The sequence below is a fragment of the Scleropages formosus genome, chromosome 16 (genome assembly GCF_900964775.1).
Source record: "Scleropages formosus chromosome 16, fSclFor1.1, whole genome shotgun sequence".
Lineage (NCBI taxonomy): Eukaryota > Metazoa > Chordata > Actinopteri > Osteoglossiformes > Osteoglossidae > Scleropages > Scleropages formosus.
In genome coordinates this window covers 5517715-5545689 of record NC_041821.1, presented here as the reverse complement: position 1 = coordinate 5545689, position 27975 = coordinate 5517715, and the positions used below count along the sequence as shown (strand labels likewise).

Genomic DNA, 27975 nt, shown 5'->3' with positions numbered 1-27975 from the left:
ATCTTTCCCGCGTCGAGTATTTGGGTGAGGCAGTGGAGTGTGAGTTCCGCCCTCCTCGCACGGCCCCCCCCTCCGTCCCTCCTTCCTTCCGCGCGCACGTGCGCTCCCTCGGAGAAGGTGCGTCTGAGGAGAGTGTGTGCGGCGTTTGTCAGCTCGCCCGCGCGGGTGCGTGGTGGTGCTCGCGCCGGAGCCCGTCGTGCTGAACCGTTGCTGTTCGTTTGCATTTAAACGAATATTCGCTCATCACTGAATAAAAAATACACCGCGGAGTTTGTGCACCCACCGCAAACGCGCTGCACTAACTAGATGTTTTATATAGAAAAAACTCCCCCCCTCCCATTTCTAGCTGTCTTGGTGCAGTCGTGGCTTCTGCTCGGGAGCGCGCACGGCGGTGCGGCTCACTGGCGAGCGCTTTGAGGGGCGGGGAGACTCGCGCTGGTAAGCGCGCGCTGCTCCAACGTCACGTTTCGCGCGGCTCGCGTGCGAAACTCAGACACACGCGTCGGGAGACGGCGCGTCCCCGCTGCGCGCTGGCCAGCGACTCCGGGGGACAGGGACAGGGACAGGACGCGAGGACGCGCACGCTGGCGGAACATAATCAGCTGCGCAACAGCGGAGAGGACGTGGTTCATGTAGGATCGGGGTTCGCAGAGGTGGGTGGGGGTGTCGGTGCTCTCGTCATTGACGTGATGATCGCGAGGTGTCTGACGTTTGCAGTCAGAGCCCCGTGCCTCGTCGCGCGCTCGTTTGTGTGCCCGCGAAGGTGAGCGCCGCGCGACGGGGGGCGGGGTTTGGGGACGCTGGCTCGAGGCGAGTGTGCTGTCCGCGTGAGCGCGGCCGCTGGGAACGGGATATTCCGCGGGAACGGGACGCCCGTTGCGCGTTGCCGCGTGCGCCGTCCGCGCGGCCACATGTTTAAGTGTTGACAGCGCTGAGTTGTGTCCCGGATGTCCGCCACGAGCCTCACGGGTTTCTCTCCGCCGCCGGTGTCGTTCACGTGAACTTGAGTGTGACTGAGCAGTGAGTGACCTCTGGTCTCCACCTTAGGAGGGATGTGTTCATCGCTGCTCTTCATCCCTGATCGTGTGTCCTACCCCCCACCCCCACCCCCACCCCCAGGGGTCGTGCAGATCTCCCACCATGAGTCAAGAATTCAAACCTGGAGACCTGATCTTCGCCAAAATGAAGGGTTATCCTCATTGGCCGGCCAGGGTGAGTAGGTGGTCCTCCTCTGTACAACAGGGTAATAGTGGATATTACTGTTGTCATTATTATTATTACACTGTATTTACGTTCATTCGTTTAGCTGACACTTTTTTCCAAAGCAAATAACAATTTCAATGTACTTACAGTTATCTACTATTTATACAGCTGGGTAATTTCACTGCAGCAATTTTTTGCTCTGGTAGTACATGTACTACACCTGCAGGTGAGATTCGAACCTGCGACCTTTGGGTCCAAAAGGCAGCTGTTCTAACCGCCTGTTTATCTGGCACATTTTTGAAAGTGACTTACAGTCTTTGATTACCCATTTGTAGAGGAGGGTGATTCTTGCTTTGTATGTTCAGGGTAAGTACCTAGATCAAGGGCACTACAGCAAGAAGTGGGATTTAAATCCAGGAATCTTTGTTACCCATCAGATATGATACATTGTGTATGTTCAGATGATGCAGTGTTACAACAGTGTGTCTGATCCCTGTGTGTGTGGGTGCGCGCTTCTCTCTCCACCTCCTCCAGATTGATGAGGTCCCTGATGGCGCCGTTAAGCCGTCCAACGTCAAGTTTCCCATCTTTTTCTTTGGCACGCATGAGACGTAAGTGTCGGGGGGGGGATGGTGTGATGGTGTGTCTCTCCTCCTGAGCAATGACAATGAGGTAAAACAACGTGGGTCATTTAGTGGAAATCTACCACTCGTTACCACGTTTGCGTTTCGGTTCGGCGCTTTCCAGGGCGTTCCTGGGTCCGAAAGACATCTTCCCATACTTGGCGAACAAAGAGAAATACGGCAAACCGAACAAGAGGAAGGGCTTCAACGAGGGGCTCTGGGAGATCGAGAACAACCCGAAGGTGGAGCTCAGCGGCCCGAAGGCACGGTCACTCCGCTCACGTTTCTTAATCCGCTCCGTCTGCTTTCGAAATTCATGACCTTCCCCTCCGGTTTCCACGTGACCCAAGAGTCGCTTCCTGTCTTTTGGCGCCCGGCACAGGTGCAGTCCCCGGGGGTGCCCGGCGAGAAGGACTTGGACAGCGGCCCGGAGCAGGACGAGGACAGGGACGCGAAGGCGGAGGAGAAGCGGAGGAAGCTGTCGTTGAGTAAAGTAAGCGCACCGGCCGCTGTGCAGGCCTGCATCGCGTGACCCGGTCGGGTCCTTCCTGGAACCCCTCCCCCGCTCTTTGGAGAGGGGCTGCAACTACCGTTGTTCTTTATGGGGGAAGACAAATAATCAGTTCCTGGGGGGGAAAAAGTCATTTAAAATCAAACACCATGATAATGATGGTATAAACATGTTTTGTAATATTTAACAAATATTGTTTTTGCCTTATTTTTAATGGTTAAGTATTTTTTTCATTCATTCATTATTAATAACCGCTTGTCCGGTGCATCATCACAGGTACCGGAGTGATCCAGGGTTCAACACAATAAATAACATCGTCTCTGGTTTTACTCAAAACGTTTATGATGTCAAGACATAAAATTCACTAGATCGCTTACCATGTTTCACTCTGCAAAGCACACAGACACTGTACCACTAGAGGAGCAGGGCGGCGTTGGAAACAAATGTTTGATCCAACCCCCTGCTGTAGTACCCTTGATCAAGGTACTTAACCTGAAATGGTAGGGTGAAAATTACTCAGCTGTATAAATGGGTGAATCACTGTAGGCTGAAGTATGTAAAAGCAATGTAAGTCATTTTAGAAAAGGCATCATTTAAAAGAATTAATAATTGCACTTATACTAAATCTCTTCTTTCAGCTGCAATATTATATTTACCGAATGGAGGGCTGTGATTGGTGGAGATGCTCAGTGTGAGGGTAGGTAGGAACAATGTTGCAGTGTCTGTATGTCTCGCACAGTGAAAGACACCATAGGCAATGATCCAAATACCTGTTGTGAAGGTGTAATGACTGTATAACTGGGTAAAAATGCTGCTGTGCTAAGTAATAAACCCACTATATGAAAAAGGGTGTATATCTTATATTTTATATATCTCATGGGCAGTTGCAGCAGGTGTTCTTTGTCCAGGATCCTTTGATATGTGGAGTGAGTGTAGAGCCATGGCGTTCTGTCCACCTCTAGAGTAGACCCACAAATGAAATATTTTTGCACCCACCCCCGAAAAACAAAAATATTCTGGCGCACCCTCAACTTTATGAGACAGATGTGCGTAAGATGCGATTGGTTGCATTGTATGCCAACTGGTACCTGTTAGACGTACAGTCGTTTGAGAAGCTCGAGGTTTCGGGGTCCGTCCTGCATTGATGAACTCCCCTCTGTCGGAGTGAACGGACAGCAGGTGGCGCAGCGGTTAGAGCTGCCGCCTTAGCCTTGAAGTGGCAAGGTTCGAATCCCCTCCAAAGCCATGTCAGTGAATGGTGAGTGGATTAACGATGTAAATTGCTTTGGAGGAGAGTCGAAGAAATGCAGCGCATGTGAAATGTAAGTACGTGGGAGAGGTTCTCTCGTCCGTAATTTTGAGGGAAAATCGCGATCGAGATTGAAGTATAAAAATTACGAGTGCCTTTCTCCCCCAGGTCACTGCCCTGGGGTTGTTTGTTATGTCCAGTGTGGTCCGTGTTCCATGATGCTTCTACCCCAAGCTCTAACCTTGGTTCCATACCTGCCTTCTCGAGGAAGCGTAGCGCCACGGTGGGGGTGGGGGGGAGCAGTTGTCGCGCACTAACCCCACGCCATGTGGCGCTCTGTGTTTGGTATCACCCCAGGTGGCTGGCAGTGAGACTGAGCAGGAGGTGGCTGCAGGGTCAGGGGTCATGGAGGGCTCAGAGCCCATGGCTCACACTGAGGACGTACGTACGTTGCATGCATTGTCAGGACCCCCCCTGTAGGGGGCGCTATTTTCTTAAAATATTTCCGTGTTTGGCACATCCTCAATGGGGGGTGAAGGAGGGATCGCATGCAACGTAATCACTGGTGTTGGGGTGACCGGAGTATCACTTTGTTTCGTTTGGGTTGTTTGGTTTTTTTTTTTTTTTTTCCCTTGAATTTTTTTTTAAGTCACTGGGCTGGTTATGGATTTTCTCTCCTTTTACTTCAGTTCTTTCCTTTTCTGGCGGTTCTTCCCTTGCAAGCAGAGGAGGACAGTGAGTCTGCATTGATTTTTTTTTTTTTTTTTTTGCCTTATCATTTTACCCGAGTTGTGTTTCATGGGGGTTGTCCGCTGTACGCCGTGGTCGCGGTGTTTGCTGGGTGCTCCTAAACCCGAAGTCTTTGGGGGATCGCAGCGGCTGACGGATGGCACACTCATACAAATGGTCTAAAAACGAAATATAAATGTGTTCAGTAAAATTTCTCATGTGAAATTGGAGCAGTATTGATGTGCGGGAGCTGTACCCAATGCAGCATCGCCACGAGTCGCACCGTGTTTAGCCTGCAACGCACAGTCGTGGTTCGGCGGAGTGTGTGATCGTCATCGCTGTTTCCTCCAAGCAGGTGACCCTTCCCCTTCGATGCTCCACAGAGGAATGTCTTCATGTTTTGTCTGTTTAACGAGGGGCGCCGTCGCCGGTCTTCCGGTCCCATGTGCATGACGTCGGCAGTATGTCGGGCGCCGCATGTGTTCTCTTCTGTGTTGCGTTTGGTTCCCGCGGTTTTCTGTTGTACTCGACTTTTCTGAACAAAAATGAATTTCAGAAATTATTGTACTCGCACACACTTTTTTTTTTCTCTCTCTCTCTTTAAATGAATTTTCTGTTGTTTGATGCAGATTGGTTCAGTTTTGTCTGTTTATACAACTTTCTGTATGCAGTTTTACCAAAGGATTGTACCACAGGGCCTCACCTGGAATTTGATCCAGCAACCTTCAGGCTGCAGCTCCATTCCTGTGGCCTCTACAGCACTGCTGCCAGCGATGATTTTTTTTTTTTTTTTTTTTTTTTTAATATATAATCTTATTTATTTTTTAAACAAACTCAAAAATACACATAAAAAACAGAACTCCCAACTGATTCCAGCTCAGGCTGTTAACATTGCAAATGTTTGTTTGCACTTGGACGCCACAAAAACAGATGATCGCCATGGATACGGACCGCTTGTACAGTACGTGGAGCGGTTCCGTTAGGGCAGAGATGCATGACAAGGCCTAACACACTTTAATGTTCATAAATACAGTATATGACTTTAAGAACGTATTTGAATCGCAAAACACTTCGCATCTTTGGCGTACCGTGCACCGATCGGGAGTCGAGGTTCCGTGTCCACCGTGTTCACATATGGCATTTCATGGTAATCGCTGTGTATTATTGAGTATTCTGGAAAGATCTTGTACAACAGCAACCCACTGATTGACGCTGAACAAGAGCCAAACTATGCTCATTTTTAATTTTATAATTAAGCGATTAATTGAAAAGGTTTTTATGTAATAACTGATAACTTATTTGTTTCTAGGACCGAACGCAAAAAGATCCTTTGGAGTCTCCAAGCAAAACCAAACGGGGCCGGAAGAAAAAGGTCAGTGACTGGCCTGTTCCGCTCCAGTCTGGTTCCACCATATAGCTGCACTATCAGCGCTGACATCATGCATTTCTCCTTTATTTTTTTTTAAACACCCGCAGAGTGAAGTAGAGCAAGATTTGGAGAAAGATGACGCCGCCATCAGCCCAACTTCCAACCCTCCAGGTAGAGCTCGGTGTTTCCGGAGTTCCGATCGCCGCTCTCGCATGCGGCCACCAGGTGGTGCTGCGAACCCTAAGCGGACCGTTCTGGTTCCCCCAGGTGGCGAGACGCACGCCCCCAAGCGCCGCGGCCGGAAGCCCAAATCCGAGAAGATGCTCTTGTCCATGCAGGACCCCCGCAGCTCCGGCAGCGAAATGTACCCTCCCGCTTCCCACCTCAACGCTCTCTAGTGCCGTAGTTGCGCAAATGGGCCGGCCTGATGAGGAAGCGAATGTTGCATGTGTTCAGTGCTTCGCACATTTAGCGGCATTCTTGGTGCTTCCATTGCGTGTGTGTCTGAGTGTGACATATGAGCAGAAGGTCAAGGGTCAGGGGGGTTTGGAATCCGTTAGCCTGCAATGCCTACGGTGCTGTGTCCTGTCAGGGACCCACTGGAAATGGAGAGGAAGAGGAAGCGTGCGTCGGAGGAGAGGTCCAGGGGCCTCAAAGGGGAGGAGGAGAGGAAGGTGGATGGCAGGAAGAGAAAGGACGATGACAGGCCCAAGGACCTGGATGGAAAGAGGGAGCTGGAGCCAAAGAGGAGGAGGAACACCAAGGAAGGGAGCTCCTCTGACACCGAGGACGAGGAGGTGAGTCGGCATCTGGGTCGGAACGCGCTGTGTGTGTGTGTGTGTGTGTGTGTGTGTGTGCACCTCTGTGTGATTCTCCCCATTTCACCTCCCCTCAAGCAGAAGAGCAGGAGGAAGCGCAGCCTGGCGCTCTCCCAGCAGGGCTCCACGGAGGCTGACCGTGACGACAGGAGGCGCAGGCAGGATGAGCAGAAAGTTGCCGAGTGAGTGTTACCTCTGCTCCCGACTCCACACCCCCAGCCCACCCACCCGCTGACCGCTGGGCCCGGAGCGCGTGACTCTCTAGAGATGATCCGTGATTCCGATAACAGCGCTGACGCAGATGCCTCCATGTGACTGGAGCCACTCCGAGTGTGACGGGGAAAATCTCTCAGCTTCTACACATTACCCCTTCATGCAACTTGACTGTGCGCCACAAGTGCAGGGTTGATTACTGTCGTTCAAGTTGTGTAAGCAAAATTATGCAAACGAAAGCTGTCAGTGAATGGATCCATTTTTTGTTAAATCACTTATGGATTTCATGAGAAATTGGATGAAAACATGATCTGAACAAACAGCCGTCGAGTGCAGATACACTCAGCCCTCAGATAGGGGTCCTGCACGATGGAAAACTTCTGTACGGACCTGCTTTCGAGCAATGTGCTCATGATTCAGTACAACGGCACTTTCGCCCATTACACGGTCATCTGGTTTCCACAGAGAAAGGAGTAAATTGATGTAAGAACACAAGTCCCTTTTGTTCTGTCGTTTCAGCCAGTGGCAGGTTTTTAAGTGAAACAATTTACATTTACTTAGCAGACACTTTTCTCCAAAATGACTTCCAACAAACTCTATGTAGTGTTATCAGCCCACACACCTTATTCACCACGGTGATTTACACTGCTAGATACACTACTTACACTGGGTCACTCATCCGTACATCAGTGGAACACACGCACTCTCTCTGTCACTCACACTATGGGTGAACCTGAACAGCGTGTCTTTGGAGTGTGGGAGGAAACCAGAGTACGTGCCACACAGGAACGGGGAGAACAAGCAAACTCCACACAGACTGAGAGGGGATTGAACCCACGGCCTCTCACACCACCCAGGCTCTGTGAGACAGCAGTGCTGCTTCCTGTACCACCATGCTGCCCGCTTTAGTCTGTGCAACACAGTTAGTGGCTTTCAGGATTTCTTGTACAAAATTTAAATGAATGAAATGATCATAAAAGGTACACACGGTAAAAATTATTAATAAAGAAAAGGTATTTGTGCTTATTGTAGGATTATAACCAATGCTTTTCAGAAGAAAGGAAACTTCATAGGCGGCGCAGTTGCTGCACAGCATTAAGGCTGGAGTACAAACTGGTATTATGACAGCTTGGAAAAGGTACAACATTAAAAATGCAATGTTTAAAAGCAGGTGTTGTTTTTTTTTTTTTTTATTTTTTATTTTAGTGCTTCAATGTGTTCCTGTTCAGCAGTGTGTTTGCAGCACTCTTGTTTAGTTCCCAAACAGCGCACCAGCTTTGGATGACTGTTGTATCGCGTTCTCTCGAGCTCAAAGACTCAAATGAGAAAGGCACAGTTTAAATCGCAAGCTGTCCAGGAATAGGGAAAACAATGGCTTTCTTACAGATACACTTGGATATAAAGATAATGAGACTATAGAAAAGACTCCATGCTTTGCTGTTGTGTGGGGTTTCCTCAGCAGAGGAAAGTTCAAAATCCTAAAAATCTGGAGCCAAATAATCAATTCATTGGACAAGTGATGACTAGGAAAGAATGAATGAAAATATCACATTAAAAGACAAACTAGAAGTATATGCTGGTATTATTGCCATACATAAAAATACTTTTTATTTTAATTAAGTGGGAATTTTTGTTTAGAAACAATTTTTTCCCTTTTCTCTATGAAATAATGACACTTCTTTGCAACAGAAATTTGCCTGACCATGGTGATTTCTCGGAACCAACTACAGTCATGTGCCGCTTAACGATGTTTCGCTTAGCAACTGACTGCATACATGACGGTGGTCCCATCGGATTATAATGCAGCTGAAAAATTCTTATCGACCAGCGACATCATAGCCGTCATAACATCGTAACGCGACACGTTACTCGCGTGTTCGTGGTGGTGCTGCTGTGAATAAACCTACTGCGCTGCCAGTCATATAAAAGTATAGCACATACAGTTTTGTATAGTACATAATACTTGATAATGATGATAAAAACCTACTGTATGTTACTCGTTTATGTATTTATTATACTGTACTTTTTACTGTTATTTTACAGTGTGCTTTTTCTACTTATAAAAAAGTTTACTGTAAAACATTATGCTGTGTTACGCTGGCAGCAGCGTCATAAATCTGGTGTTTACCGCGTCTCTTGAGTGCATCGAGGCTATGCCATCTAGGTTTGTATAAGTACACTCTATGATCGAGGCTATACCATCTAGGTGTGTATAAGAAGACTGTGATTGAGGCTATATCATCTAGGTTTGTATAAGTACACTCTATGATCACACAATGACGAAATCACCTAACGAAGCTTTCTCAGAACATATTCTCATCATTAAGCGACGCATGTCTGTAATCCCATTATGTCAGACGGGTGTTTTTTTAATTAAAAAAAAGCACATTATTGATTCATTGATACAATTCTGGTATAAGATACATTTTATTTTCTTCTAATAGAATTTTATTACGCCTAACAGTGAGGTTATATTGATTTTCACTATTTTCTTATAATGAATTTATGGGTTGATTATGCAGAAAATTCCTTGGTACTTGGTCCCTATTAACTAAATGTCAGATTATTTGGTTCTGTGTTCATAGTTTCTGATTCCGATATCCAGAAAATTCAGATGGCACAACAAATTTATGACTCCGGCCACAGTGGTACAGGAGATGATAGGGACACACCATTCTTTGTGTGTGTGTGTGTGTGTGTGTGTGTGTGTGTGTGTGTGTGTGTGTGCGTGTGTTAACTTACATGCAGACGCAATAGAGGAAAACACTACTGCTACTTAATCACATGAAAAAATGTAGTTAAGAACTGTCGCCTTGCTGTCAAAAGGCCTGGGGTTCGAATCCCACCGCCTACTATTGTAGCCTCAGTACAATACTTTCACAGTACTTTGAATGCTGTAATACGAATTACTCTGCTGTACAAATGGGTAGCTTAGTGTAGAAACTTGACATTGTAAGTCACTTTGAAAAAGCATCATTTACATGAATAAATAATCACGTATGCCTTGAAGTTGTGTCGGCATCGTTATCTCCAGTTGTCTAACAGCCAGTTTCCCCCTCCAGACACAACAAAGAGGATGGAAGGAGACTAGATGACAAGAAAGGAGACAAAAAGAAAGGTCGGTGTCTGTTTTCCAGTGCTTTTTGTAGCAGGACTTGCCCTTGGGCGAGAAACTGATTACTGAATTTAGCCTTTGTAGCCTGAGCACATGGCCAGCAGGTGGCGTAGTGGCCAGAGTGCCTGCCTTGCACTCGAAGGATCTGGGTTCAAATCCCTGCTCCTGCTGTTGTACTCTTGATCATGGTACTTATCCTGAATTGATACAGTAAAAATTACCGTGCTGCATAAACGGATAAATAAATATAGGTAGTTTAGTTGTACAGCCTTGACATTGTTTTTTTTTTTTTTTTTTTTAGGAGAGAAGCGTAAATATGTCTACTAATAAGATGCGTTAATTATTTAAAGATGGTCAAGACTTGTAAGACTCTGTTACCTGTCTTGTGGGGTAAGAGAAATTTAAATTTTGAATTATGTTTATAATTTTTGTTTTTCTGTTTTTTTTTTTCTGTATCTGTAGACATGTCTACAGAATCAAGGCTGCAGAGGTTGCATGGAGAAATCAAAATATCGCTAAAGATTGATAACCCCGTATGTATGGCCTTAAAACATCTCTATTAAGTACAAATTTATCTTAGATGCTTCGGTTTCTTTTATAACTAACTATATAGTTGGCTGTTAACACAGAAACTGAAGCATGAGTGTATTCTGCACGTGGTTTCAAACAATAAATAACCAAGACCTAGGTTGTTCCACACATACTTGGTAAGCATCAAATAAAGAGCATGAGACACTTGTCTAAAAAAAAAAAAAAAGGCGGGGGGGGGGGGGGGGAAGCAGAGCTCAGTACAGTTAATTTTTGTAAATCTTATTTTTCATGCTTTGCAGTAACCAGTAAATGGTAGATTATCTTCCAAGGAAGTTACAGTTCTGTGAATGTGGGATCACACCACTTTGGCCCTGTGGTCCCATGTGAAACCCTGACTAATCCCAACACATAATGCACCTTTTTACATTTGTAGAGGTTGGGCTATAGAGAGACAAGATAGAATGAGCACAGAAAGGCCCGACTGTTTGTAACCAGAGACAGGGGCTTGTGCCCAGTTGTCTCCAGCGACACTGCACATTAAGTGTAACGCCCGTTCTGAGCACGTGACACGTGTTTCCATGTGCAGGATGTAAAGAAGTGTCTGCTGGCGCTGGACGAGCTGAGCAGTCTCCAGGTGACCACGCAGCACCTCCAGAAGCACAGCGAGCTCATCGCCACGCTGAAAAAGGTGGGCGTGGCCTCCGCGTCGTCCATTCTTCTTTCCGTTTATCCCACGAAACGTATCAGAAATTAAAGATTAAAATTGTCACTCTGGGAGGTTCTGATCTCTGAATCTGTGTGTGTGTTTACAGATTCGCAGGTTCAAAGCCTGCCAAGACATCATGGACAAGGCCACCATGCTCTACAACAAGTTCAAAACTATGTTCCTGGTGGGCGAGGGCGACTCGGTCCTCAGCCAGGTGCTGAACAAATCCCTGGCGGAGCAGAGGCAGCATGAAGAGGCCAAGAAGGGGGCCCTGAAGAGGGCAGAGCAAGCCAGGGAGCAGGGCACAGGTGAGGTGCCTGCTGATTTGGGGAAACCACACAACCAAAAGGTGGAAGGTTCGTGTTCCAAGAGTTGGCCTAGTCATCCATTGAAGTTCACTAATAGACCCCAACCCTTCGATTTATGAATGTTCACAAACTCCTATTGAAAGCTGCTTGTTTATTCCATAAACGTGTGCAGCGTTCCTTGCGTTGATCATCAGCACTCAGGAGCACCAGACATGAGTTGTAAACACTGTAGAAGAGAGGTGGATTAAGGTGGTCTCACACTCCTGTTGTTTGGGTGCAGTTTGCTGCAGGCAGGTGGCTGGGCAGGTAAACACAAGTCGGTACATTTCTGTAAAAAAAAGAGAAATTTTATAAACGCATTTGATAGAAGTTTTTGTACAAAAAAAAGTTTTGAAATTTTTCATTTGTATGCTGTGGAGTCAGTGTTCCAGGCAGTTTCACTGTAAATACAGCAGTAACCTTTGAGACGGTGAGCACTCTGGATCAGCGTCTCACCTGCAGAGAATTAATCGTTATGTGCCATGGCTGTTCTGTCCCTTTGGCTCCAGATAAGGCGGTGAACGGCGAGGCGAGTCCCCAGGAGGTGCGGCAGGAGCAGGACAAGGAGCCGCAGCTCCCGGAGGACAGAGACGTACCGGCGGAAGGGAGGTGAGAGCAGAGGGGTGCTCTCGCACCGCACACTCGCACCTTATTGTAAACATTTCGTTAATGTCTTTTTATTTTTCAACAGTGGTACAAAGATCCAGGAGGAATCGGCCTGAAGCGGCAAGAGGGCCGCAGAAGGGAGGCAGCAGCACTGTTCCCGGAATAGACGCGCGCATCTGAGTCCCCGCACGGTTCACCGCCCACCCACAAACTCAAACTAAACCCTCCACCTCTCCGACAGGGTTCCATCTGTTCTCCTAGACCTGTTCCACCTGGAGCGGTGCAGCTGTGTCAGTCTACACGTTTCATAAATGTGAACGATAGCGTCAGCCATGGTTGCTTTAAACAGCGACCACCCCCACCCCCCAATGCGTTTGGTCTAAGTTCAGCATATCGCTCTTCCACCAGTGTTCCGCATTCACCTCAACCGTTCTTGTCCTCACTGAACAGCCCTTGCATGTCGGTGTCTCCGGCCACATGGGCCACGTACTGCTTGACAGCCCAGTTTTTTTTCTGTAAAATACATTTCGTAGTCCAGCACTGGACCCTCGCCAAGTACAAGTAGCACCAGTGATGTAGTGGTGCACCGGACAGCTTCAGCTGTATCAGGAGTGAGTTGTCTCGTTTATTCTTGGACAGAACGTCAGACCCCAGCACCCCATCGTCCTTCGAACCCACAAGCTTCTAGTGCTGCCCTGTAGCCTGAGCCACTCCAGCACTGTAGACCCGTCTCTTATGGACAGGAGGGATACAGTAGTTTAGAAAGTGTCTCCATCATCCACTTAGTGTCCACACGGGTCACCGCTCCCTCCGTCCTCTTGATTTAGGTGTACATTTCTCTCGTGGTCACTTTAGAGAGGCTGTCCTGCAACAGCGTCTAGATAGCGTGCCAATGTTCACGTTGCCATTAAAGTGCTTTCGCTTTTTTGTGTTTCAGTTGCAGGTGGTGTATGTGTTTTTTTTTTTTAAAGTTAATTTTGCTACACGTTTATGTAAATAAGAGTATTTTTGTGCCTGTTTCAGAACCGGATATGCCTCATTTAATAAAGGGATTGGTACATCTCAGGCTGCCTGGGATGTCTTGTTCTTGACGGGTGTGTGCGAAGAAGCGGTAAGTAGCCGTGGCCATTTGCACATGGACCCCACTGGTGCGGTGTGTTATTTCCATCTGCTCCAGTGCAGGGTGAAACAGCAGGTAACGCTGGTGCTTCACTGCTCCTGAGATGTGAGTTCAGACAGATGTGGGAGGAACAACTGCTGTGTTTGCGAGGAGTTTCTACATTGTCCCCCTCTTGGCATGGGTGCCCATGGATCAAAAGCCAGTATCATTCAGGCAGGTCTTTCTGCAAGCCTATTAGTAATTTTTACCCTGTAAAAAAGGTACCAACAGGCCAAGTAGGCTGGTGCCTGATCTAAGAACTCTTCTGAACCATTACAGGATGTATTGCTGAGGAAATGACAAACCTTTAATAATGGGATGTGTTACTATAGTGAAACCCAGCACAGGGCCACACTGGATGTTTGCAGGGGGCAGAATGGGATGAATGGGATTAACAATGACTTGTCCAATGCAAAGTCACAGAGCTTTGGAACCAATCCAGAAAATGTTGGGTGTGAGATGTAGGACATTCCCTACAAACTAAGATGACAACTCACATCTACAGGCAATTCAGGATAACCAGTTCACCTGAAACATAGATCTTTTGATTCTTGAAGGAAACCAGAGCACCTAGAAGTAGTCCACACTATTAAATTCATCCAAATGTTGATCCAGGCTATACATCAGAAGTGTTTTATTTGCAGTAAAAAAAAAAAAAAAAAAGTCAATATTTACATTCAGATCTCCCATGTTTCACATCTGCCTTGTAGAGCAGTAAAACATTCAACAGAAGAACGCTGCACAGCAGTAGCAAATATATCACCTTCCTCATCTGGGGCAAGGAGGACATCAGTTGAACGCTCCCGGGTCGACGTATGGATAGGCCAGAAAGTGTCCGAGTTTGTTCCCCTCCTTGTCGTAATGTAGCGTCCGAAAGCACATGTCACAGAAGAGGCAGGGGTCCATTGGCGCCAGGTGGTCATCGGTGGTCAACCACCTACGGAATGGAAAGACCACAATCAACATAAGATGCAACGTCACTGCTGAGGCAGAGGATCTGGGAAAATTAATGTGTTCCATGTTTATGGAATTGGCCTTGAAAGGCAGTCTAAAACAGTACTAGGTCAGCAAATGGCATAACTGTTAAAACCCTTCCCTTGCACTCAAAAGACTTTTGATCAAATCCCCGATCCTGTAGTATCCTTGATCAATATACTTATCCTAAACGGCTGCAGCAAAAATTACCCAGCTGTATAAATGGGTAAATCACTGTAAGCAGCTTAGTGTGGAAACCTTATATGACCTACTGTCAGTCACCTTGGAGAAAAGTTCCAAGTTATGAATATATAAGTGTAGCACTTCGTACCTGCTGATGTACAAGTTACACACTGAGCATTTTCGGGTCAGCATCCTGTGCTTGTAGATAAGGAGGGGATAAAGGTTCTTATCCAAACAATCGTCCCGATGTGCCAGCCTAGGGGAGATGAGGAGCAAGGTTTTAAAAAAACACATTTCTATTGGTCAAATACAATAAATTACCATAAATATCTCACCTTATATCTGTGATGATCACAACATGCTCACAGTCACCTTGATGGCAGTAAAGGTAAGGGTAGCCTATTTTCACAACAAGGTCGTTGAACGTGGTCTCCTCCATCTTGGCCGACCGGTACGTGGGGAAGTCGTGGGACTTGGCCCACTCTATTGTGCTCCTATGGAACAAATCAGCAGCCTCTTAGCAAAGCACAGGCACTCCTTTTCCACACCAGTGAGCTTCCAAAAGGCCCTACAAAGTCCAGATCCATCCATCTCACTTCTAATGTGGGGCAGTTCACAAGTGTGAACCGAAGCTCTTTAATCTTGTACTGTAGATGCACCGATCCACAGTCGAGTGCGTTCATCAGACAAGAATGCCATTCTTGCTTAGATGGGCCTTGTGATGCACAACTTGACATTTCAGCACTGGAAGTTACAGGCTGCAGCTCTCAAATTGATTCTGCAGGGACCAAGTCAGGCCCTGCCCTGCCTACCAGCGCACGGAAACCAGGATAAAACGATTGACACGCTGGGGCAGAGCAAACTCAAACGTCATCAATGGTTAGCCAAGGATGACTCCCAAGAGGCATGACCACTGTGGCATGCTAGGGGGGATGAAGGGTTTTTTGTGAGGACACCTTAGGGGAAGAGCTGATGTTGGAAACAGACGTCAGTTGGTGTAAAAGACAACACTAAAGGTACATGACTACACAGAGGCCTGGTTCTCATGGGACAGGGCGCACACACACAACATTCAAGGACCAGAGAAATTACTTCTTCCACAGTGTCGGGAAATGGGTAAGGCCATGTCTAATGGACCCCAAAGATCAGCCCACACAGATCGAGACGCCAAATTTTGCATCTCCCAGCATAAATTTAGAAACCATCAAGATCGCGAAGACGTACTTGCTGATGGCAGTGCATTCCGGGTAGCGCATGTCATCGTAAAAGACTCCCTCAAAGAAGAAAAATGCCGATTTGTAGAGGTCCTGAAACACAAATCAAGAAGAGGCGGAGGAGGACGCATCAGGTTCCATCTCTGCGTTTCCATTTGGCAGAGGACACGACAACTTGCACATGCTCACGGGAAACGCACCTTGCTGATGAACTCGGGGGCCATGTCTGGCGTGCTGCTAAACTCGCCATACACTTGCAGGTCACTCACGCAGCATATGGCGTCCCGCAGCTCGCTCAGTTTCTGCGAACCCATCACTTGAAGGGTCATGTGATGCCTGCAGAATTTAAACTGGCGGACAGTTTTGAACATAAGGCACCCACAGCCAAGACCTCTCTCCTTAAATCACATAATATTCTCCCACAGTGGTGGGTATGTGCAAAAGGACTTTATTGTTGTTTTTAATACGGGTGAACGGATGGTAGTTACCGCCTCGAAAATCACTGGGTATAAAACGTTCACAGTGAGAATAATCTCTCCTTCAGGCACCAGGAGTTCAGGATCCATAGGCCTCCTGCCTATTGCCAGATTCTCCTGAAATTATTTTTAAAAAAAAAAAATAAAAAAAAAATGGAATGACAGGCGATAGAACTGTGCTGACATTCTGCATGCAGTTCCAGCAAAACTGCATTATTTCACTTAGACAATAGTCCACATCTCAGAATGTATTCATTACCTTCCCACTATAACTACACTATTATTGGATATTATTTATTTGATGCTTTTCTCAAAATAACATTGCTAGGTTTGAATACTAAGCTACTTACATTTCCCCATTTACATTTCTTCATTTAGCAGACACTTCACTCCCACGCCACTTAGTATGTTAAGCTACATACTGTGATTTTTCCATTTATATAGCTTGTTCATTTTTACTAGAGCAATTTAAGGTGGAGATAAAGGCAGCAGTTCTAACCACTATGGTACCCACTGTGAAAGTTTTACTGCATCAATTCAGGGTACACTTACATTACATGTATGCATTTAGCTGATACTTTTCTCCAAAGTGACTTAAGACTTACAACTATTCACCCATTTAAACAGCTAGGTAATTTTACTGGAGCAATTGGGGGTAAGTACCTTGCTCAAGGTCACTACAGCTGGAGGTGGATTTGAACCTGCAACCTTTGGGTCCAAAAGGCAGCACCTCTAACCATTATGCTACCAGCTGTCCCTGCACTTTCACTAAGAGTACTGTAGCAGGATGGGGATTTGAACCCTGAAACACTACGTATTAATAGCCTGCATATTTAATATAAGCACCAGTCAAAAGTTTGAGTACACATTTCATGATCATCTATTGTTTAAAGTGCATAACTGAGTATCAAAGTTGTAAATTTCGAATGAAAATGAAACTCTTGCACACATCATTGACGTGACCTCCCAAAGCAAACGCGAACGATGTTAAACGTCGTCAATTATGAAAAGAAGCTTTTTGACCGGTACTGTATTTACTCCTACGTATTCCAAACAGGTGGCTGGGGGTGTGGTGGCGCAGTGGGTTGGACCGCAGTCCTGCTCTCCGGTGGGTCTGGAGTTCGAGTCCCGCTTGGGGTGCCTTGCGACGGACTGGTGTCCCGTCCTGGGTGTGTCCCCTCCCCCTCCTGCCTTATGCCCCGTGTTACTGGGTAGGCTCCGGTTCCCCGTGACCCCGTATGGGACAAGCGGTTCTGAAAATGTGTGTGTGTGTGTGTGTATTCCAAACAGCGCCAGCGCGATGCTGTGACGCGAAGCTCACGAGTTCACTGGCGAAAACGTCCTGTTTGGCAGGGAAGTCTCTGCGGAGGCTGTCTTTATAGTCCTGCTTCCTCTTGCGGAGCCTGTTGGTACAGAACAAGCAGCAAAGCGGCTCACGCAGGAGCTGATGGAGTGTTTTTCTACAATGGAGTTGCTTGTGCGTTCGTGCGTGCGTCTGTGTCAGTCTCATCTCATGCAGAAGGTATTGAATGATGATTTCAAGAGTTCTGCAGTGACAGCATGCAGAGATATGGAACATAGCTTGCATATAGGAGTTACACAACAGTAGATGGGGAGAGTGTGTGTGTGTGTGTGTGTGAGAGAGGCAGAAAGAAAGAGGTGTCCAACTTAAGGTCAGGACAAACTCACAGAGACCAACAGAGAGACGCGCGCGCGCTCACCTGACGGTCTTCAGACTCGAGTCGTGTGGAACCACATCTGTCCGAACGTCTCCACCTGTCAAAGAGTCTGGACTGTGTGTGTGTGTGTGTGGACATAATTAGTTTTAAAAGATGAAATGCAAACGCACAGACGGGAAAACTCGCCGTTTAATAACTTATTTGTAATCTCACAGCCTGCAGACATGCGCGAACTGTGAACGAAAGCGCAGAGAGAGAGACACACACACCTGCAGATCACCCTGAGCTCCTCCATCGTCTCCTCGGACAGTTCCAGCTCTCGCGCCAGCTGCGCGTGCTCCGCGTCCTCCTCCGTGTCCTGGTAGCAGTAGAGCGCGGGGTCGAGCTTCTCCCGCCACAGTCGCCCGAACGCGGCCACGTGAAACGCTTTCGTGTTCTTGTCCTCCCACTCGTAAGTCGGCACATTCTCCTGCGCGTCCGCACGGTCTCCATCCCCCGCTCCGCCGCCGCTCGCAGCTGCCGCCATCTTTCCTTCTCGCGAGACGACGAAGACGCTGCGTCACGTGAGAGAAGCACACGCTCTCGCGGCCTGCGCTTGAAACCAATGGTGACGTAGAGCGGCAGAGGGAGCTGCGCGTGCAGAAACACACCGAGAAAGACACCTGTCCGTCCCTGTTCTCATTTGCAACGATTTATAAATATTTATTTATTTACATAGAAAAATAAAAGCATATATTCAGTTATAAGTACACAGAATGTAATGTTGTGTGTTTTTCAGTGTATATATATTCTCCGATGTTTTGTGTTTCTCGTCGTTCAGTAACCCTACAGAGAAATTTGGATGAACACAGACGTACATAAATATCGATATATTATAATTATCAGTGATGTTTGCGCTCCACTGACTAACATAAGTGTACAAGTGAATTTTCCTCATGGGCCACCTGCGTTGACAAAATTCTGCATTATCCTGTTTAACCACAACTAAGTAATTTATGATGAAGTATTTTATTGTTCCTTCTATTACTTTTCAGCTTCATACTAGGGTGAATATGAAACCAAACGATGTATAAAACATATGGTTCCCCACCGTTTGTAGTGTTATCTTATTCACGTCACTGTGGCCTACAACATATTTAGGAGATGATCGAAAAGAAGAGTGTAACTGGATGAAAGACATTAAATCACACATTGCTGCACATTTTCACACAGGATGCTTGTGCCATCTCGTGTGCTCGAGGCTGGTCTTCCCAGGTCACGTGTCTCGTTTTGTGCTGCTCAGCAGATCTCAAGGGCACGTTGGGGTGGTGCTCCATCCATCCGTTCACGATCAATAACCACTTCAATGGAGAGCCGCAGTGGTCCACAGACTTCTGGAAGCACAGAGCACGGGGCAGGGAACACCCTGGACAGGACACCAGTTGATCACAAGGCAATTTCACACACACACACACACACACTACAAGTAATTCACCAGTTTACCTGAAACACATGTGTTTGACCTTTGCACGAAACTCAAGCCATGCAAACCCATGCAAGCTCCACATAGACTGAGCCGGATTCAAACCCATGACCAAATTCACACCTCAGCACTACCTGGTGGGGGGGTTATGTAGATGGGATTCAATGGGTGGCAGACAGATTTTTGTATAAGACTGTCACCTGGCTGTCTGATGGTTCCTGGTTCAAATCCCACTCCTGCTGTACCTGCACGCTTGGTGAAGGCACTTACATTTATTCATTTAGCTGACACTTCTTTCCCCACTTGCAATTGACTTTTCAGCTGGCAGTGTTGTGTTACTTACAATTATTTACCTATTTTTACAGCTGGGTAACTTTAATGGAGCAATGTAGGGTAAGTACCTTGCTCAAGGGTACAACAGCCAGAGATAGGAATTAAACCAGCAACCTTTGGCTCCAAAGGCAGTAGCTTCAACCACTACACTACTGGCTGCCCCAGCTGCACTTGCCCTGAAATGATACAAGACTTTTCTACTATACAAATAGGCAAATCATTATAAAGCTCATCATGTAACAATGACAGTTGCCTTGGAGAAAGAAGTCAGATGATTTAGAATGTAGTGTTTTTTAATCACACTCTGTAAATTGGGTATCCTTCTATTTTAGCAGGAAACTAGGCAGGATTTACAAAATTTGGAAAGCGAGAGCCGATGGGTCATCCAACCCAGAGCAGGAGGTGGAAGCTGCATGATGGACGGCTCTCAAGGACCTGGCCCTGCCCTGAGTGAATAATGAGGGCCAGCTGCACCCACTCAAGGCCATAAGGAAGGAACATAAAGGCAGCTGGCAAGAAGAGTAGGGGTAGCTGGTGTTCTTGGATGGGCCATCTGGAAGGCTGATTTTCTAACAGAGGTGGTTGGGGGTTGTTTTTTTTTGGGTGGCTTGAAAGGCCTGTTTCTGTGCCTTCTGGTTTCCTAACAATCCTGGTTGTTGTGGTGGAAGTCATCCTGTGCTTTGGTCTTGTCCATGCCTTGGCTCTGCAAATTATCACAAGAGCTGTTTTCTTTTTAATTATGTTGTTAACCTGTTTGTGGAAGACTTCCTAAACTGATGAGTGGTCAACTAGTGGGTCCTGCCAGAAAGGTCATCACTTGTACAACTGTGTGTATTAAAAGATCACATCCTTTGAAAAAATCTCTCCACTTCTAGTGCGTCTTTCTTTCAGTGCCGCATTCATTCTTTTCATTTAATTTTTTTTTTTTTTTTTTTTTCCCCTCCCCTCTTCTTGCGAAAAAATTCGCGGCAACGCACGGACACTCGCACCCATTCTTCTCAATTTCCATCTGGGGGAACACGGTTTATAGATTTAGACCTCCTTAGTAGCATTTGTGATTTTCCGCGGTGGCGGCCGATAGTGGGAGCGCGTGACGGGGACTCGCTCTCGTGAGTCCACAGTAGGTGGGCGTGCCCTGGGTGTCTGCAGGGCCCCGAGGACAGCGCTTCCCATACGGTTTCGGGAAACTTATTTATAGGATGAACTGAGTGTTAGGCGGGGAGGGAAGCGCAGAGGCGGGCGCGCGCAGGTGGATCGGTCTGCAGCGCGCGCGTTCCTCCGCACGGCATTAACTTGGTTACCTGCGCGCGCTGAGTTCTTTCTATTAAAAGTTGCCTTCTCAGAGGATCAGCATGACGCAGGAAAATAGCGGGACTAGAAACGCACATGTGGATGAGGTAAGGATGTACTGGTACCCTGTTAAACTAGTAAATATAATTCAATAACGCGGCACTGCACGTACAGAACACACACGAAACAAGTGCCAAGTGGCAGTTATTTGTGAAGGAGAAGCAGCTGTAGGTTATAAACTTACAACGACGTTTCGTTGCTTTAATGTGCTTTGTGGCAGGGATTATTTTCGTTGAAAAGTAAGATTTTCCGTGTCGTAGTGCTCCACTGATAACATTTCTGCACTTTTTGTCAGGAGGACAAGTATTGAAATGTGATTCCAGGCAAAGTGCGATAGGGGAGAAAATTACATAAACTGATAAAGTACATATAAAGTTTTGATGAAATGATTTTTGCTTAAAACTTTATGTGAAACCAGCCTTTGCGGTGGGACTATCTGTCCTTAGGCTGGAGAGTGCGCGCGCGCATCCTTTTCATCTCCACACAGTGTCGTTCACCATGCAGTTTGTGAACACAAGAGTGTCAGTGTTTCGGAGCAGACAGACGGAGCCTCGGTGTGCAGCGTGTTTAATCCAAACCGACGCACCGTGGACGAGATGATTGAGCTGTGATCCACTGCAGCAGCTCTGAGTGGTGCTGGGAAAGCATCACCCTGAATCCATCTGATCTCGCACAAGTTTCCATGAACATGATTGACAGTGACCACTTCTACTGTTTTTTAGGAGAGTTTTGAGGATGCATTTGAAGGAATACCTGAGTAAGTATTACCTGGCAAAGGAAGAGCGGCCAGTCTTGTCCTTCCTCTCCTTGCTATTTAATATTCAGAACCAGAACTAATATTTTTAGTGCTTGTAAAATGATTTTTCCTGTGGGATGTTTTCTTGTTCATGCAATCAAGTATAATCTAGTGAAGAACTGAAGTTTAAACTTTCTATTTCAGTGGTACTATAGAATGACCCCACCCAGAGTTCTGGTCACTAGTCTTTCTCTGTTGTATTACTGCAGTTTTCTGAAATTCTTGAATGCAATATTTTCTTGCATGTTCATATTTTAATACATATACATCTTGCCTTTTTTCAGAGCATCTCAGATGGACCTGAAGACTGCAATACAAGAGTGTTGCATGGCTCTTAGTCTCTTTCTGAACAACAGGTTCTGTGATGCTCTTGACCTTCTGAGACCATGGTATGTCACAAGAAATTAAATGTGGAATCTTTCATGGTTGCTCTTTAAAAAATGCACAATATTAATGCAACTGTAAAAACAATGTGTAAAAGGTTAATCAAAAAAATATGCAGAATAGGCTTACAGATGAAATCTTTATTGATCCCAATGGAAATTACAGAAGGTTTCAGCAAAGCAGTAATAGAGGACACTGATAAAATGGGAATAAATAAAAATAATAAAGTGTAAAAAAAAAAAATAGAAATTGGGGGCACCTGGTAATGTAGTGGTTAGAGCTGCTGCCTTTGAACCCAAATATTATAGGTCCAAATCTCACCTCTGGCTGTAGTACCCTTGAACAAGATACTTACCCTAAATTGCTCCAGTAACATTACCCAGCTGTATAGTTGGGTAAATAACTGTAGATAAACATTGTAAGTTGCTTTGGTGAGAAGCTTCAGTTAAATGAATAAATGTAAAGTAAAATGTAAATAAAGTAAAAAGTAGCATTGGTAGTTCAATACCACCACAGTTGAGTTGTGGGGATATGATATATGATGGGCTCTTTAGACTGTTTTGTAGTGGAATCCTGAGGGGGGGGGAATCACTTTCCTTTGAATTGTTTGAGTTAATTTCATTGCAAATTATTGATTTATCAAACTGTATCCTTATTTTGGGTTTTAACTGTGGCTTCATTGTGCTGGGCTGAAGGGCAAAGAAGAGCATGTACCACGCCTTGGGGTACAGCAGCATCCTGGTCATGCAAGCAGGGCTGACCTTTGCACACAAGGACATCCAGACTGCCATGGAGGCATTGAGGGAATCCCTGGAGACCTGCCAGGGGTACTGTAGCAAGGCTTCCGGGTGGTGATGGGGATGAGGCTCACTGGATGTAGTTCTAGTTCTGTTCTTCACTGTTTTTTCCAGATTGTGTTTTCTAAAGAAAAAACATCGATTTAAAAAACATTGATACATTGTTTAGCCTTTCTAAAACTCTTACCCTGACTTAGAGGAGAATAATGACATTGTTAAATGTGAGAACCATTTATAAGTGTTGGTTGGTTTCTGCTGGCTTTGCCGGGCAGGTTCCGGAAGAAGAACACTGTTGTTGAGACTATATCCAACCTGGTTTACAGACAAGGTGCAGAAAATTTCACTGAAGGTAAGTAGCATCCATGTCAACCTTCTTCAAAGCACATCATCCTGAAATTCTGCAAGTCTCAGTGTGAAGGCTCTCTCGAAATTTCTGTTGCATTTAAGTGCCGGTGGTTTTCACTACAGTGAAAGTAATTGAGCTGTCAAGGTTCTTTGACATTTTCTGAATATCCAGGAACCTTTCAGAGTTAGAAATGAAGTTCTGCGGGAGTAGAGTTACACTGATGGCCGATTTTCTAATTTCTGAATTTCTTTACATGCAGATATGATGAGTACTTATGATTATTGTGTTGTTCAAATTCTGCTTAACAGGTATTTCTGTGACTCATGACAATAACTGCTGCTGTTATGTGGAACTGAGTTAAAGTGGCTTTTCTTCTCTACAGAGGAGATGCATGCTGAAATCTGTTATGCTGAGACCTTGATGCAGAAAGCTGCTCTTAGTTTTGTGGAGGTAAACACCAATTTGCCCGTGTAGCACTGCCTTGGAGAATCAGGTCAGCTATAACATCTTCATTTTGTCTTGGCTGAAGCGTCGTTGGTTACTGTAAAAATTATATACATTTCACTAGCCTTTAAAATATATAGTTCTCTAATTATAGCCATCCACATGTTGATAATCACAGTATGCTCTTCGGATTTGTGTTGCATGGAAGTAATTGTCTATGTGGGTGCCTTGCAGGATGAGAGCATGATCAGCTTTCTCAAGGCTGGGATCAAAATTCGGACGAGTTACCTGATGTACAAGTGAGCAGCAGTTTAGCCATTCATAACTGACAATTTGTTGGCTTTCGATTTGCTTTCTTCGCTGTATTTTGTAATGTCAGAAATTCTCAGCCAGTGTTTAACAAAGTGACTGTTTTAGTCTATTGCCTCTTCCTTTTGTGTCTGCCAGAGAATGCCAGAATCTCTTGAACACATCCCAGGACTTGACAGCCAGTGAAACCTTTAACCACTTTAAAGGAGGGATCAATATGGGGATTGGATCTTTTAATCTGGTAAAACTGCTGCGGTCTGTGTGATCAATAGCTATTGTGTGTATACTTCATTATGTTACTACGCTGTTCCCAGGGTGAACCCCATTGATGTTATGTATTTTACCTGAATACAAATCGGTTAAAAAAAAAAAAAAAACTCAATTACTTCCTTTCTAATGACTCTGTCCTCTCCCCTTCCTGTCAGATGTTGTCCCTTCTGCCCAGCAGGGTCCTCAGGTTGCTGGAATTTATTGGCTTCTCAGGAAACAGGGTAAGTACCAGAATACAGGGACACAAATTCATGCAGTCATTAACTGGAACCAAGAAAGAGCACTCCAGCAGTGCCAACACCCCTTTCTACGCAAGTACAGCGAGAGCAAGTTTTATGCTGCGTTTAGAGATATTTAGGAGATTTAGGGGCCACACGCATGACCCTGGTTGATCTTTCCACCCCTCTAGGAGGTGGGGCTCTCGCAGCTGCGCCAGGGTGCTACCAACCAAAGCCTGCGCTCCATCCTCAGTGCACTCACCTTGCTCATGTACAACACCTACGTGACAGTCATACTGGGTAAGCCATACCCATTTTGGAGCTCCGAAAGTGGTAGGCTACAGAATGGCATCTACTTGTCACACAGTGCTATTCTCACCCATTATGGAACAGAGTACAGTTGACTTGAAGTGATATCATTCCGTTAAAACAAAAAGTATTAAGGGAATTAAAGAATAACCCCCAAAGCATGCTGCCCTCAGTGTCTAAATATAACAGGGAAATCTGATTCCACATAACTGGTAACACAGTTTTTCTGATGAGTACAGAAATCCATGTGGTTGCTGAGTAAGTGGACATGCTGGTTGAATGATTTCACTGTGAAATGTGTATAATGGGATCTTGTTTCTGGCAGGGACTGGGGAAGGTAACCTGGTGGAAGCTGAGGCCCTATTACAGCCCTACCTGGAGAAGTTCCCCAATGTAAGTGGCTACAGAAGCACCAAGTCTGAGATTCAAAGGATGCTACTATGGTTTACAATTAATGCCATGTTCTTTTCTGCAGGGATGCATCATCTTGTTTTATGTGGCCAGGATTGGGGTGCTTAAAGGGAACTTTGAAATGGTGAGCTACATCACTTGTGGACAGTGCCGTTAATAGGGTGGAGGGATTTTTCAGGAAGAGCTAATGGGAGGCGTGACTACCAGCCATCTCCTATCACCTCTTTCAGGCCCAGGCAAAGTTTCTACAGTGCATTGCAATACAGCAGGAGTGGAGGCAGGTGCACCACCTGTGTTACTGGGAGCTGATGTGGATCCACTGCTTTCAGCAACAGTGGATGGAGGCCTACCGCTATGCTGACCTTCTGTCCAAGGAGAGCAAGTGGTCACAGGTGCCTTGATTTTGTGCTTCATGTGCTGGTTCATAGAGCATTTAGCTGTGGTTCCAATCTCGTCTCTTGGATTAGACGGTAACAGGCATAACATTTGATTTTTAAACCTGCTGCTCTAAGAAAAAATGTGAAGTTCTCTCATCTTAGGATCCAATGTTTTCCATTTGCTGCCCTTCCCCCCCCCCTCTTGGTAGGCTACCTATGTGTTCCAGAAAGCAGCCATTCTTAGCATGCTTCCAGAGGAAGAGGTGCAGAAAACAGGGGAGGACGTGACAGACTTATTCAGGTTTGAGAGCTGCCTGTCAGTATTCTCCTCTGCATGCCGGTCTCCTCTTACGCCCTATTTGTTTTCCTGGTGCAACTGCAGACAGGTGGACAGCCTGAGGCTGAGAATGGCGGGAAAGTCCATTCCAACCGAGAAGTTTGCTGCAAGAAAGGCACGTCGCTATTGTTCCCCAACCCCAGTGAAGCTGGTGATTCCTGCATTGGTATGTTGTTCTCTGGATTCACTGTACCTACAGAGCCCCTCTAGAGACATGAACCTGTAGCTTTTCAGTGTTAAATCTAGTTCTTTTAACCATCATGCCAACAGCCAGGTCTCAGCAGTGCTCCACCCCACCATGCATTATATTCACATCTTAAGGCACATCTAAATAATTAAAGACTGAAACAGAGGCATTGGCACAAACTTCTCGTAACGTATGAATTTATTAAATCTTAACATATTGATGTAGGTAGTGTTAATTTGTGAGGCTTATTAAACTGAATATATCTTGGTGCATGCCCTGCAAAGGTGACTTTCGTAGGACTGAGAGCAACTGATTGATTGTTCACACAGGAAATGATGTATGTATGGAACGGTTTCACCATTGTTGGGAAGCGAGCAGAACTGACAGAGAGCTTGCTCAGCACCATCGAGAAAGCAGAAGAGAAACTTCGTGAATACCACAGTGAGTTTGAGGCAGTTTTTTTTAAATCTGTTTTAAATTGTGTGTCCACATATGCTTCTGTAAGTTGTGTATAGCCACAGTGAAACAGATTCTTGTGGTGAACTTTGCTCATCCTGCCTCAGGTCCCACTGAATACTGCACTGATGACCAATGCCTTGTCCAGCTGTTGAAGGGCCTCTGCCTGAAACATCTAGGCCGCCATCTGCAGGCTGAGCTCTGCTTCACACAGGTGATCTCCAGGTAGGAGATCCAAACCAGGTGTAATGGGAGACACTGAGGCATCCATGGGTGTGAGAACTTCTGTATTTCTACTCTAATTGTTTTGGATAGCATACTTTAATCCAGGAGCAAAGGCTGTATTTTCTGTGTTTGGGAAGTTGACACTTCGTGCTTCACTTAAAAGTAAATAGTTTGTCAACCTTCTCTGTAAAAACCTACAAGTGGGATGTTTAATTTGTTTTTATTCTTGCATAAAAAAAAAATTCAGCTGCTTTCATGGACAAAAATGGTCCATGGTCATTTCATAGATTTATGACCTATTCCAAGCCTAGGAGATGTCTCAATCTTTCTTTGTGAAACAACGCCTACAACATTTTAACTGGGATTTAATCATTTGAAATGCAATGGTGAATTTTCTAAATGTTGCTTTTTTTATTTTCTAGTGAGAAGAGAATTAAATATGATCATTACTTGGTTCCCTTCAGCCTTTATGAACTGGGTCTGCTTTATAAAATGCAAGGTGACATTCCAAAAGCAATCACGTTCATAGAAAATGCAAAGTAAGTATCTGTTTCCAGAATGGAAAGTGCTGTGTTTCATCAGTCATTATGCTTACTGAAATATTTTAATGTTTCAGAAGGACCAACTAATGTGAGATGTACTCAAACATGAAAGATCCCCCCCCCCCCCATTTCTCTTATGTTTTCATGGGAAATGAAATGGTCAGTTTAGTAGATCCTCAGTTCTCCTTCATGCATCTTTCCCAGGCAAGACTACAAGAAGTATTCCATGGAGTCAAGGCTGCACTTTCGGATCCATGCTGCTCTTGACAGCATGACAAGCTCTCCAATCATTGCAAAATGACCTCAAGACTCACTTGCCAGCCAATAGAAGGTTATCAGATAAATTCAAAATGTATACCTTAACAAACCAAAACTTTTTAAAGTTAATTGTATTTAGGATTTGGCAGGTAATTAAATTGTGTGGATCCATTATTCTCAGTGACTGTTGTAGGAAACTTGAATGAAACTCTTTTGTCTCCTTTTCTAATTATTGCTTTAATTTTTATATAAGAATATATTTCATTATTTCATATGCTTCCTGGACAGGCTCCAGACAACTATAACCCTGAATTAGGACAGTTTGTAAAAACTGAAAATTTGGAGGCAACATGTCATGTGCTGTAACTATGAAAAATGCTTTCTCTGGAAAAATGCTTTGCCAATAAAAAAAGTTAACATTAAATTTGATCACCTTAAAGTGTGTGGTTTTTTTTCTC

The 27975-nt window shown here is 45.5% G+C and overlaps 3 protein-coding genes across 9 annotated transcripts; 2 read left to right on the top strand and 1 right to left on the bottom strand.

Moving 5' to 3' along the window:
• The first annotated feature begins 144 nt into the window (after nucleotides 1–144).
• psip1a (PC4 and SFRS1 interacting protein 1a) lies at nucleotides 145–12949 on the top strand. 6 transcript variants are annotated; one of them, XM_029258938.1, is made up of 17 exons: nucleotides 145–165; nucleotides 1120–1212; nucleotides 1738–1814; nucleotides 1951–2089; nucleotides 2209–2319; nucleotides 3944–4027; nucleotides 5625–5687; nucleotides 5792–5855; nucleotides 5952–6048; nucleotides 6277–6481; nucleotides 6581–6684; nucleotides 9778–9833; nucleotides 10293–10363; nucleotides 10948–11049; nucleotides 11174–11375; nucleotides 11924–12023; nucleotides 12106–12949. In XM_029258938.1, exons 2-17 carry the CDS (start codon nucleotides 1141–1143, stop codon nucleotides 12134–12136), a joined length of 1578 nt encoding a protein of 525 aa, XP_029114771.1. In that variant the 5' UTR covers nucleotides 145–165; nucleotides 1120–1140; the 3' UTR covers nucleotides 12137–12949. The 6 variants fall into 6 exon arrangements, with proteins under 6 accessions (XP_029114771.1, XP_018591465.1, XP_018591469.1 ...); XM_018735949.2 differs by lacking the exon at nucleotides 145–165 and adding an exon at nucleotides 375–653; XM_018735953.2 differs by lacking the exon at nucleotides 145–165 and adding an exon at nucleotides 377–653 and having other exon boundaries at nucleotides 6584–6684.
• On the bottom strand, nucleotides 11383–18317 carry snapc3 (small nuclear RNA activating complex, polypeptide 3). Of its 2 annotated transcripts, XM_018735955.2 has the most exons (10): nucleotides 17976–18317; nucleotides 17749–17820; nucleotides 17349–17430; nucleotides 16040–16144; nucleotides 15752–15901; nucleotides 15562–15644; nucleotides 14673–14831; nucleotides 14486–14593; nucleotides 13943–14116; nucleotides 11383–11703 (listed from the first exon to the last, which is right to left on the bottom strand). In XM_018735955.2, the coding sequence occupies exons 1-9, from the start codon at nucleotides 18230–18232 to the stop codon at nucleotides 13969–13971; spliced, it is 1164 nt and encodes a 387-aa protein (XP_018591471.1). In that variant the 5' UTR covers nucleotides 18233–18317; the 3' UTR covers nucleotides 11383–11703; nucleotides 13943–13968. The 2 variants fall into 2 exon arrangements, with proteins under 2 accessions (XP_018591471.1, XP_018591472.1); XM_018735956.2 differs by lacking the exon at nucleotides 11383–11703 and having other exon boundaries at nucleotides 12976–14116.
• A 2322-nt stretch (nucleotides 18318–20639) lies between these two features.
• On the top strand, nucleotides 20640–27941 carry LOC108924418 (tetratricopeptide repeat protein 39B-like). Its single transcript, XM_018735740.2, has 19 exons — nucleotides 20640–20898; nucleotides 21574–21608; nucleotides 21932–22036; nucleotides 22727–22858; nucleotides 23101–23177; nucleotides 23557–23624; nucleotides 23853–23917; nucleotides 24066–24168; nucleotides 24353–24418; nucleotides 24607–24715; nucleotides 25050–25117; nucleotides 25200–25259; nucleotides 25366–25527; nucleotides 25722–25813; nucleotides 25895–26015; nucleotides 26366–26477; nucleotides 26600–26717; nucleotides 27140–27256; nucleotides 27464–27941. The coding sequence occupies exons 1-19, from the start codon at nucleotides 20854–20856 to the stop codon at nucleotides 27558–27560; spliced, it is 1752 nt and encodes a 583-aa protein (XP_018591256.1). The 5' UTR covers nucleotides 20640–20853; the 3' UTR covers nucleotides 27561–27941.
• The last annotated feature ends 34 nt before the right edge of the window (nucleotides 27942–27975 follow it).